General features: G+C 35.4%; 1 protein-coding gene across 9 annotated transcripts in view; it reads left to right on the top strand.

Moving 5' to 3' along the window:
- Positions 1–12,564, top strand: part of RAPGEF2 (Rap guanine nucleotide exchange factor 2) — a 249,602-nt gene that overhangs the window by 188,302 nt on the left and 48,736 nt on the right. For all 9 annotated transcript variants that reach the window (XM_047855792.1, XM_047855793.1, XM_047855794.1 and 6 more), the window contains one exon: positions 8,370–8,501. In XM_047855792.1, the coding sequence (XP_047711748.1) occupies positions 8,370–8,501 (132 nt within the window). The remainder of the gene's footprint in view (positions 1–8,369; positions 8,502–12,564) is intronic.

The following is a 12,564-nucleotide window of genomic DNA, read 5'->3' as shown; positions in this document are numbered from 1 at the left end:
GTGTATATGTGTGCGTAATTTTTTTCTGATTATCACATGTTAGGGATATTATATATCAGGCAAACTTTAGTTTCTGCCAAAAATAACTTCCAGAAAAGGACTTGCTCTCCTCACATACTTTACGAGGTTCTCTCATAATTTATTTTACCTTTAAAAAAAATTTTTTTTCTTAAGTACTCTTCCATAAGGAACATAATGCAGACATGACCTCAAACAGTGCTAGCTTGGAATGCTTATAAGTGTCACATGATGGAACTGGTATAAAGGAGTTAAAGCAGCTTTACACTTGACACAGATTTAATGATGGTTCCTGGATGTGTGATCTCAAGATTGCAAGTACTGGCTATTACCGTGATATTTTAAAGATTAGTTTATAAAGTAAACAGTAAATGATATTATAAAGAACCTATGAGACAAATGAAAAACCACCTTCACTAATCTGCAGCATCACATACAGATTCCAAAAAAGTAATGTATCTTAAACAATTTAGAAGGAATGGAAATTCTGTTAGGTTGTGGATGTAAAATTTTCATAAATTTGTTTTATGAAAGTGAGAGTGAGAACTTATTTTAAATTAGTATTTTTCTCTGTGATTTTAAAATGTGTACAAGACTATATTCATAAATTGATGTGAGCAGCCATTTGACCATTTCATCAGTATCCATGAGAGCTTTCAAGTCAGCTACTGAATTAATGAATGCATAAGTTGAATGCGTGTGTATGCTCTACAGCTAGACATCTGGAGCTGGACTCCTTCTCTATCACCTTTTCACCAAATGATCTTGCAAATCACTTACCTTTTCTGTGCCTTAGTTTCCTCTTATTTAAAATGGTCATAATAAAACCTACTTTATAAGATAGTTGTAACAATTAATGACCTAATATATCTGCAAGCGCTTAGATCCAGGCCTGGCATATGGGAACTGGTATACAGGTGTGTTCTTATTATTGCCTTCTCTTAAAAAAAAAAAAAAAAAATGGGGCATAGCCTTACAATTTGGAAAATATGGTACCTAAATAAGATCATGCACTTCCTCATCATACTAAAGGATTCTACTTTTCTGTTTTGAAGTAAAGGTCACGTGGTTTCCTTCTGCTTAGTGCTTTCATTCAACATCTAGCAGAAAAGGCTTTCTAAAAGCATTTGCTTAAAAATCATCAGTTTACTAGTTTTTATTGTTTATTTTCTTCAACGGAGGGCCATAGTGCCCTATTTGTGTTCAAATAATCACTATTTTATAGGTGTAGGAATTAAATTGTAGGTAGATTGTAATTTGCCCAATTATAGCCAGTGAAGTTTATGATGCATTTATGTTACCAACCCTAGAAAAAAAAAATGAGAGTGGTCTTTCTGCCCTGGGGTGAGGGCTAGGTCACTACCATATTTCAGTAGCTAATTCTTTTTTTTAATTTTTTATAAAAAATTTTTTTTTCAACGTTTATTTATTTTTGGGACAGAGAGAGACAGAGCATGAACGGGGGAGAGGCAGAGAGAGAGGGAGACACAGAATCGGAAACAGGCTCCAGGCTCCGAGCCATCAGCCCAGAGCCTGACGCGGGGCTCGAACTCACGGACCGCGAGATCGTGACCTGGCTGAAGTCGGACGCTTAACCGACTGCGCCACCCAGGCGCCCCTCAGTAGCTAATTGTAACACATGAAGGTTTATTTTTGGACAGAAAGCCATGTGAAATATTTATGTGTATAAACTTACCTTAGTAGCAACTTCTGTTTATTACCGCTCCCTCTGAAACATTATTTTAGTGTCAGATAGTACCAATGAAGTTTTGAAATAAAGCATGACTAAACTTGTGTTTCCACCCCTCCCTCCCCGCCCCCCGCCCCCCGCCCCTCATGCAGTGGTGTTTCTGTTCAGACTGTCCCGTAGAGACCATGTGCTCAGGATGGCAAGGATAACTTACTGTGGTTAAGCCTTACCAGGTTGGCAGCATGTGTCTGGGTCAAATACATGGAGGCTTTTGCAGTCAAACATCATACACCCACAAAAGCACAAATTCCTCAAGATGTTATCACTTTGAGAGAAATTCTTAGCTATGAAAATTTGACTGTTTATAAAAGTAATTGGACTATAAGCATATCATGTAATGAGGTTATTTACTTTATAAAATTTAGTACAGAATTCTAACCAGTGAGTTCTTCCATATGAACATACTTGGGAGAATATATATATATATATATATATATATATATATATATATATATAATTAAACTATAATGGTAGTGTTAGGTATGACACTGTCAAAAATAAGTTAGTTTTTTTTTTGTTTGTTTGTTTTCATTCAATTTGAAAAATATGTGACCTAAGGTGATGGAGAACCTTGACTGGAAAATGACAGAGGGAATGAAAAGGAAGAGAGAGGCATCAGTAAGGTAGATTCTATAGGTCACAATGATTATTTCATTTAGTCATTGTACTATGTTACATTCTTTTGATGGAAGAAACTAAGGTATACAGTAGTTAATTAATTTGTTCAAAGTTGCCTGACTTAGGAGGAGGTTGAATAGATGATTACTCCATATATGTCTGACATGAGGCTTATATCTTTTGAGCCTGACAGGAGGCTGGGAGAATGTTCTTACAAATTATTAATTTTTGTCAGGTTTCTCCAGTAGATACAAAGCAAATTTTTGTAGACCCATTCCTGTAAAACATAGTCATATCAACATTAAAACATGTCTCCATGTGTTTTAATGAGAAATATAATTAGATCTATCAGTTTATTAAATTATCTTATGACACTTTGGGGGAAACTCTCTTGCCTTTATGTTTATGAACAAAAGAAATTGTATATTGTGCAAACATCTTTCTCTTTGTGGAATACTGATGGATGATGTAATCAAGAATAAGTATTGAATCTAGTGTATCATAAGGCAGTATAAGGGAAGTAAAAATTACTTTTTTAAAAAAGTTTATTTATTTACTTAGCACAAGTGAGTGAGCAAGCATGAGCAGGGAAGGGGCAGAGAGAGAGATAGGGAGAGAGAGAATCCCAAGCAGGCTCTGTGCTGTCAGCAGGGAGTCTGATGCAGGGCTCAATCTCATGAACTGTGAGATTATGACCTGAGCCAAACCCAAGAGTTGGACGCCTAGCTGGCTGAGCCATCCAGGCACTGCGCAAAAATTATTACTTTTTAATTAAAAAAAATTTTAATGTTCATTTAGTTTTGAGAGAGAGACAGAGTATAAGCAGGGGGGAGAGGCAGAGAGAGAAGGACACAGAATCCAGAGTGGGCTCCAGGCTGTAAGCTGTCAGCACAGAGCCTGACGTAAGGCTCAAACCCATGAACTGTGAGATAATGACCTGAGCTGAAGTCGGACGCTTAACTGACTGAGCCACCCAGGTGTCCCTGCAAAAATTATTTCTGATGAATAATATTCAGGAGTCCAAATGTTTCCCTTATCTGGAGTTCTTAAAGAAATATTATGATTGAGAGATGTAAAAGTCAAAACCATATTGTACAGTGGCCTTTAAAATAAACTATAAATAATATTCCTGCTTATTCAAGCTGTATGTAGAAACAGGTCAGAGAGTGTCAGGACTAGTAGTAACTGAAAAGATAAGTGGTAAAAGAAATACAGGATGTGTGTGTGTGTGTGTGTGTGTGTGTGTGTGTGTGTGTGTGTACATACATGTGTACAGACACAGCATAGGAATTGCTTTTAAAGCACAACTTGAATTCTAAAATGGATAAGGGAATAGTGTTTGTGGCTGGATGATTTTGACCACTAAAACCCTCTCAAGTAGTAGCTCAGTAACCCACTGGTATCTAGTCTTAGATTTCAGCTACAGGAATTCTGGAGCTGGAAAGGACCTGTTTCTTACACAGCATCTGCATGTGGTAATTATAGCTAACACACTTCTATAGTGATTTCTGTGTGCCAGACCCTAACCTAAATGCTTTGTGCCCAGCCATTCATTTACTCCTCACAACACAGGTTTCCAATAAGTGATGAATGAGTAGAAAATATAGGAGACTGTATTTTCATTAACATCTCTGATAAAAATAGTCAGTGTGTCCAGTTAGCACACCAACTCTTCCTTGCAGAGCTCGAAAACATGAGCATGAAGAATACTTACAAAACTTCAGTGATGTTAGGAGGAAAACAGTATTCATTTGGGTAAATTCTTAGTAATACATCTCAATGTAGAGTTAGTTTTTAGTGACTGAGTATATTTAATTTACCTTCAAAGTGTTACGCAAAGTAAACTGCCAGGGAAGATGGCACAGATCCCAACAATCACCCCAATCCTTGTGTAACGATTTCTTGAAATAAAGTGATTCTAAGGTTAGTTGGGAAATTTTTCAGTTATATAAATTTCAAATGTTGGTGGCAGTATTTTTTTGTTTTTAGTTTTTCATTCTTTTTTAACTATTGGATTTCTCAGCAAACCTAGGCTAATAATCATTATGAAATAGGAAACTCTTACATTTCCATTACTTGTCCAGTGATATACCCGGTCTTCCTGGTAGAGCTTGAAAACATGAACATAAAGAAGTCTTTAGTAGGGAGGAAAGGGAAGAAGGCAGCCATCTTAGCCTCTCCTACATTACAACCACTTCAACCATTTCAACAAAGTATTTACTTATTCGTGTCAGACCCTTAGGCACTCAAACTCATTGCATTTATGTTCAAAACAGTTCATTTATTAACTGGTAAAATTAGAATTAATTTTATCAATGCCAATCATTAGACTAATTAATAAATCAAAGGCTATCATCAAATGCCTGTTCATATATGAGACTTGTGTCTTTTGTATAGTACTTATTTACAGCTAATGGTTGTGACATCCCTGTTTCTCCCCAAAAGAGAAAACGAGTTACTTTGTAATTGATACCTAGATTTTATTAAACTATGATTTTGTTTATGCTCACTTTATTTATCTGATTTTAATATTACCCTGTGTTTCTTATGTAGTTAATAGTGTTTGAGATTAAACTATGATTCAGTCATTTTGCCTAACAGTAGTTTATTGCAGTTGTGACCCACAACTATTCCTATTTTTAGGAATATATGTTGCTTTGATTCAGGAAAAATTTGAGGAGTAATATATTCATATATCAAATATTAAAAATTTCAAATATAAAAATAATTTGAGGCTTCTTTAAATTTTAAATAAATTGTGAAATATATTGGTATTAAGATCAAAATGTATAAAATGCATTTATTTCCCCTTTAATTTAATTAATATCTAATATTATTCAGGTGATTGCTGTATATAGTCCCAACTTCAAAAATCTCTCTTATTTTATACAGTTTCTGTTATAAATGGTGGCTAGAGTCACAAGATAATTCACAGCCCCATTTTAATCTGAAATTTAATTAAAAATGACACTGATAATAATTTAAATAGGCACCGGGTCAAACCTAGAAAGGTTTGGAGTAAATGAATCTTGTCTTTGGCATGTCATACCCCTTTTTTTGGTGTATTTTACTCAGACTATGAGTTACTGCCTCCTTAGGGATTCTGTGCTACCCTTGTTGACCTCAGGTTTAAACGTGGCTCCGTGTAACAGTGTTTGTCCCCTGACTCCCAGCCCATATGGTTCATTTGCCTCTTAAAGACTCATTTCCCCCAGCCGTGGGCTCAGGTCTCTATTCTTTTAGGGTGTTGTGGCCAGCTGGGTCACGTCAGTGCAGTTCAGACTCTCTGTCTATGGGATCAACTTCCACATCTTCTCCCATTCTGTAACTGGCCGAGTGTACTATCAGTGAAATTTAATCATGATACTATTCTCCCAATCTGTGGGAAAAAATTTAAAGCCTTCCTAAGTATGGCATCTGTTCTAATATAAAGAAATGTTCAGTTAATAGTAAATTGTGTATGCATTTACTCTGAGTTTAACATAACATTATTTCATGCTGTTCTGCAAAAAATACAGGTTGAGGGAGGGAGATAAAAGCCGTGTTTAAAAAAAATATGTTTGATTCATTTTTCTGTTATGGGTAACCCCTATTTCAATGACATTCTGGGTAGTAGAAGTTAGTTACGTTTAGAATTGGGAATGCCATATTCACCTCCATATTCCTTGGGCCTAATAGTATGACATAACACATACTCAATAAGTATTTATATATAGAATAGAATTGAATTCTTCAGAGTGAAAATATTTCTTTTTTGCTTTTTAAACAGTCTTTATGGTTCTTAGCCTAGCATAGCCATCTAATTCTGGTATCTGCTGTTGTCAGCTAGCATAGAGGAATAGATCGTGGTACATAGAGGCCGGATCCATGTGTGTTCTTATTAGATGGAGAGCTCTGTAGCTCCTAATGCTTTCCATACAATGAATTCTCAGCAAAGATGACCAGGAGCTCATGGATACTGAAGAGAAGAGAGGCCTTTGAGGCTTGAATAAATAAGTGTCCATTGAGTAAAAATTCATTAGTGATGTCTTCATTTGACATATTTAAGTTAATTTTAAAAATCACCCTATGTGGTACGTGTCAACCTGAGTCACATCTGTAAAAGATAATCAATAGAAATCAGTTTACTGTTCTGTAATTATATGTATCAATTTATTATGCCTTTTAAAATCAGTGAGCCATTGAGTAATGTTTCCCCAGTTGCCTTCTGCAGTGAGTGACTGATATAATGGAACTGTAGCTGGGATGATGAGGAGTATTTATCCTGGTTTTGGGCACATTATTTTAATATGTGATATCACTTAGCAACATGCAAAATCATAGTCATTAGTACATCTCGGGAGATTTCTGTCTCCAAATTGTTCCTGTAGAAGTCCTGCAAATATTTCACTGTTCTACTTTGTGAATAAATATATATAAACTCTCAATTTAGAGTTACCCACCTATCTATTCCTTGTAGAGGAATTGTTATTCTCCTAAATTTTATCTAATATTTCACAGCATCTTCAATCATCAGGTTTTTAAATAACAACACTTAGTGAGATATGTCATGTTTGCAATGATCTCACCCATTTAAATACATCTCACTTCTCTGAGCTTCTCCAACATACATGTTTTTTGTTCATTTATTTGCCATCTAATCTTATGCCTCCTAATACATTTATTTTTAAGCCTTTTTTTTTATATCTTGACCAAGTCAAAATATTCTGCACAGCCTGTATTTAATATTATTAAATATCATAACCTGTTTATTAAGTCAGATCTGAATGATAGTGGGATATAAGTACATTTTGCCTCTTTGTTTGGAACTATGAGGTATTACAATTCCTTGGTTATTGTCATACAAATGAATCACCTCCCTTAGGAAACTTATTCTAATCTATGGAATGGCATCTTGTTTTTGGAAAGGGGAGAAGGGATGAGAATCAAAGGAGAGAAAGGAATGTTGCTAAGATAAACTCTTAAGTTGTATTTTAACATTCTTCATTTTTATTCAACAGCTTTTATTAACAGGATTAATATGTAGAAAGGAAAGAATGTTACGAATATTGCATGATGTCAGCATATATTTTGAAATGTCACGTGTTATTACTGGCCAATCGTATAATAAGTGGGATATTATAAATAGTACCCCTTTTTAATTCAAAAGAACTGATAATAACTTACAAGAGTGTAAGATTCTTAAGGGCAGTGTTTTCTTAGTGTCTCATTCTTAGCGCATAGTAGGAGGAAAAAGGCTCGGCAAATGTCTGTTGAATGGGCAAATGTATGGATGTTTTCTTTCTCAATACCTTTTCTCTGTTATATGGGAGAGTGAGGGAAGCACTTGAGGGATGCTTAGTGAATCTGTTCAACAGAAGCTATTTCATTTAGGGTTTAAACCAACAGATAGAAAATTGGTATTTATGTGTATGTGTGTAGATTGGTAAATGTTGTCCATAGCTTTCTCAACTCTAAGTTCTTTGAAGGCATCCTATTCTGTTTTTTCATAGAGCCTAGCACAGTTATTTATATAGGAAAACATTTTGTCAATTCTAAGATGCTGGTTTTTTTTTTTACTTGTAAGTATTATTTAGGCATATAAGAACCTCAAATCTGTTTTCTTGTTTAAGCTATTTCTTGCTACAAAGTTGTGTTTATAGTGGCTACCAAATAGTAGTAGATTAATTTGCTCAATAGTATATAATTTGAAAGTTGTCATTGAATTAAATGCTCATCCAAGTTAATCTTAACTGCCAAATCTACCTCTTTAAGCATTGAATTTAGTATTAGGGTTCATTGAATGTCCGTAAACTTTAAAAACGTATTTTGTGATTTTTGATAAGTAGGGACAATATTTAATAATTTGTGAACTTGAAAAATGAAGGATCTTCCCTAGTACTTTGGGTAAATGGTATGGAGTAGTGTTTAATAAAATGTTTCAATGTCTTCTTAAGAGTTCTTGATTCAAATTGTAATCCTGTTTCTCCTGCTCCTTCCATAGCTTCCTGCAGATTTCACAAAACTACACCTTACTGATAGTCTCCACCCACAGGTGACGCACGTTTCTTCTAGCCATTCAGGATGTAGTATCACTAGTGATTCTGGAAGCAGCAGTCTTTCTGATATTTATCAGGTAAGAAGGTCTTTTTCTTGTCATTTGTTTCATTTTTATGTATTCTAAGGAGTTTTATGATTCTTAATTGATAGGATCTATAAAGTAAATATATGTGTGTTATATTATATGTACTTTTAGGTACATATGTTAATGTTAATGTTCGTGCTTCACAGAGACATATAGTATGTCTGGGGAAATAGAACTACTGTCTAACTGTATTTGCCTCTGCTATTACCAGTTATCAGGATTTTAAATGGAGTGGTTACTACTCTGGACTTCAAATATTTTATAAATTTGACTATAGACATATTAGGTTTAGCACTCTTTCTTGACTAAAACTCTGGGGGAAAACTGCAGAATTATACTACATAGTAAGTTTTTCTTATTAAAGTCTTCAGTATGACGAGGAAGAGATTATTATTATTGGATCATTAGATTCTTTTTGTTGCATTTTTAAATTATGTATAGGTTTAGTTATGTGTTTAAAATAAATTCTTATGATACTGATGGATAGAAAAGAAACCAGAACCATGGAATTCCAAAGGTGTTTTAAAAGCAAAATAATTTTTAAAAAAAAAAATTTTTTTTTCAACATTTATTTATTTTTGGGACAGAGAGAGACAGAGCATGAACGGGGGAGGGGCAGAGAGAGAGGGAGACACAGAATCGGAAACAGGCTCCAGGCTCTGAGCCATCAGCCCAGAGCCTGACGCGGGGCTCGAACTCACGGACCGCGAGATCGTGACCTGGCTGAAGTCGGACGCTTAACCAACTGCGCCACCCAGGCACCCCGAAAGCAAAATAATTTTAATTGTTGAGGAATAGTTCATTGGCTTAGAATATGCAAATTTTGGAAAAGTGGCTGAAATATGCAAAAAAAAAAAAAAAAGTGCCCATCTGTGGGGAGATCTTTAAATACATACTACTAATATGGACTTTTGGATGGTTTCAAACAACAACATAGTACTCAGTTTACAAAGTATAATTCTTGACTTCATAGGAATTGTGATATGAGATGACCATAGAGGTACCTTTCTTCAGAAACATTATAGTGTTTCAAGATCATTGAAATATTCAGGCAGTGCTAAGTTTCTATTTAAAAAAAAATACTAACAATAATTAAACAATTAGAATACTATCAGGGTAAAACATATTTAAGTTCTAAATTTAGTAGATCTTAGAAAATTAATTTTATTTCAAGGAAGTAATAGGTACACACTTTTCTATAATTCAAGGGTATTGTAGAGAGCTTACTAATAATAGCCACAAATGCAATTATTTGCAGATTCTTGGCTGAATAAGAATTTATTATTTTGCAATAAGAAATATTATCTGGCTCTTTAAGATAATTTTGATACAATATCAAATGCAAAGATAGATACTTTGCATTAAGTGTTACCTTATAATAAAATTTTTAGGAAGGAATCACATTTTCAGATGTTAGAGGAGGAGAAGGTGCTAGATATGGGTAAATTTGCTCTCCTTCCTCCACCTGCCAGTACTACCAATTTTTAGAAGTTGATTTTTTTTTGAACGTTTACTCAAGTATCCCTTATTCTAAGACAATGAATGGTATTCCTAAAAGCTGTGCTTTGTAGTAACTGGAATATCATGATGGAGCCCCTGTCTTCTAAACTGTGGGGTGATTATACTCGTTAAAGATCTGCAGTGGAAACACAGCTTGAGGTGGTAGCAGTTACCATTGCTGTCAACTCTATACAAACCTAAGTGGAACTCCTAGAAGGCAAATTTATAATAAGAATGAAGTAAGTGGTTCATAGAATTTATTGAGGCATATTCTGACTGGAATTCTGGCTTTACGTGTTTAAACCTTGAGTAGGCTAGGATAAGTTCATGAGGAAATTCTTGACGGTACAGAATCTGAGAATCCAAACTGTGGGCGAGAACTCCAAATTGCTCTGACATGGTCTGCCTGCAGTCTGACTTTATCTGGGGGTATAGATGAAATAGAGGGTCTCTGTGTACTTTGATTGATTTTAGTTGAGTTTCAAGGCTATCCACTTCAAATTTGATGGCAGACATGTAGCCTGTTAAGTTTATATCCTTGAAAAGGAAGAATCCAAAGGTGTACCTAAGGTTTTGTTATTAGCTATATTAAACTTAACATTTATCTTTTTTTTTTTAATTTTTTTTAACGTTTTATTTATTTTTGAGACAGAGAGAGACAGAACATGAACAGGGAGGGGCAGAGAGAGGGGGAGACAGAGAATGGAAGCAGGCTCCAGGCTCTGAGCCATCAGCCCAGAGCCCGACACGGGGCTTGAACTCACGGACCACAAGATCGTGACCTGAGCTGAAGTCAGACGCTCAACCGACTGAGCCACCCAGGCACCCCTAAACTTAACATTTAATAGAGATCCCCAAATAGACCATTTCCATTATCTTTAAATCAGAAATTCTTAAGGTGGAAAAGAAATCTGACAGATGCACTTGGTTCAGTGACCAGTCTTATATTTGAGTCCTCTACTGCTTTTCTGTCAGTGAAGCAAACAGTTTATTCTGGAACATTTCCAGGGATGGACAACTATCTCCCATGGCAGTCCATTTAATCTCTGTATAATTCTGACTTAGGAGAAGTTTCTCCTAAGTCAGAAAGTTGTCATGTTGAAATGAGTATAAATGTTTACAGGATGGACACATGTTGAAATTGAATGCTGTATGCCAGAGAGAAAAAGGTAGAATAATTTTTCTAACAGGATAGGAGGAGAGGAATTCAAAAGCAAAGTGAATAACTAGCTTTAAGAAGAGAAGCCTTCCTCTGTTTCTACAGGTACATATTATTGTGGTGGGTTTGGATTGGGGAGTTTGAGAGTTGAGGGCATTTCTCTGATGACTTCAGTTTTTCCCTCTGAAGAAGTTGAGTTCATTTGTTGAGAGTGGGAGAGTTAGCTGGTCGAGAGTTTTAAGGAGAGAGAAGTTTTGAAATAGATGCTTCAGAGAGTAGGAGAGCAAATTGACTAGAGTAATGGAAGCTCAGTTGAGAGGGTGCCCTCAAATACAGAGTGACTTCCCTCTGCCCTATTAAGTATTTTTTTTTTCTACAGCAAGCACAAAGAAAGCAGAGATTTGGCTGCACCCAGGCCTGGAGTTTTGTTAAATGAGTGTATCACAAAGACGGATGGAGCAACATGCCAACCTCTTTTAACTGCTGAGCTTTGTTTTTGCATGCCTTCTGCCTGGAATGTTTTCTCCTAGCTTGATCCTTTTTCTGCTTCGTTTTCAAGTACCATCTTCTCAGAGAGTTCTTTGCTTATTACTGTCTGAAAAGTAGGTCTTGCATTTTGGTTCCTTTCCTGGCTATTCCTTTTATTTAGACTTTTTCCCCCAAATGATTATTGCTTTCTCTGTTCTGTCTGCTTACTAAAATGACAGCTTCAAGAAGATAGGGAACTTCTCTGTCTTGTCTCCATTTGCTCTCTAGAACCAGGAAACTGTGGGTACTCAGTAAAGATATGCCAAATGAATGTGATTGAAATATTGGACTAGGTTTTATAAGCTGAAGGTGGGAAAACTAGACATAGAAGGTAGTAGAGTCTTGAAGACTAAAGATCATGCTTGAGTTGAAAAACGGTTATCTTTGAAACAGATGGAAGCAATTGAAAAGTAGGAGGTTTTTGGCAGTAGAAAACAGAATGCCTAAGTTGGGGATATGAGACAGTGCAATTCTAGCCATAAGATCTTGGCTACATAGTGTGATTATCAGAGCAGTGGTTTGGTGGACTGGAAATAGTTGTTCAAAAATAGATCAATAGAACAGAGAGTTCAAGTAAAATGGAATTCATGTGGAAGGATGTAATAAGCAACAGGAATCCTCACACATCAGTGAAGAATGTGATGGATTATTCAATAAATGATCTTTGGGGTGGGCTGGGTTACTTTATAGCCTCACTCTATATCATTATTAAGACTAAATTCCAGATCAACCAAAGAGTTAGCAAACTCTTATGGTATAACAATCAAAATAATTTAATAGTTAAAAGATCATTTGAGAGACAAAGATTTAAAGTCAGACTATAACTCATGTAGGCAAATTAATAAGAAAAATACTTGGCTCACCATA

This window comes from Prionailurus viverrinus, chromosome B1, assembly GCF_022837055.1.
Source record: "Prionailurus viverrinus isolate Anna chromosome B1, UM_Priviv_1.0, whole genome shotgun sequence".
NCBI lineage: Eukaryota > Metazoa > Chordata > Mammalia > Carnivora > Felidae > Prionailurus > Prionailurus viverrinus.
This window is presented reverse-complemented; position numbering and strand designations above follow the sequence as displayed.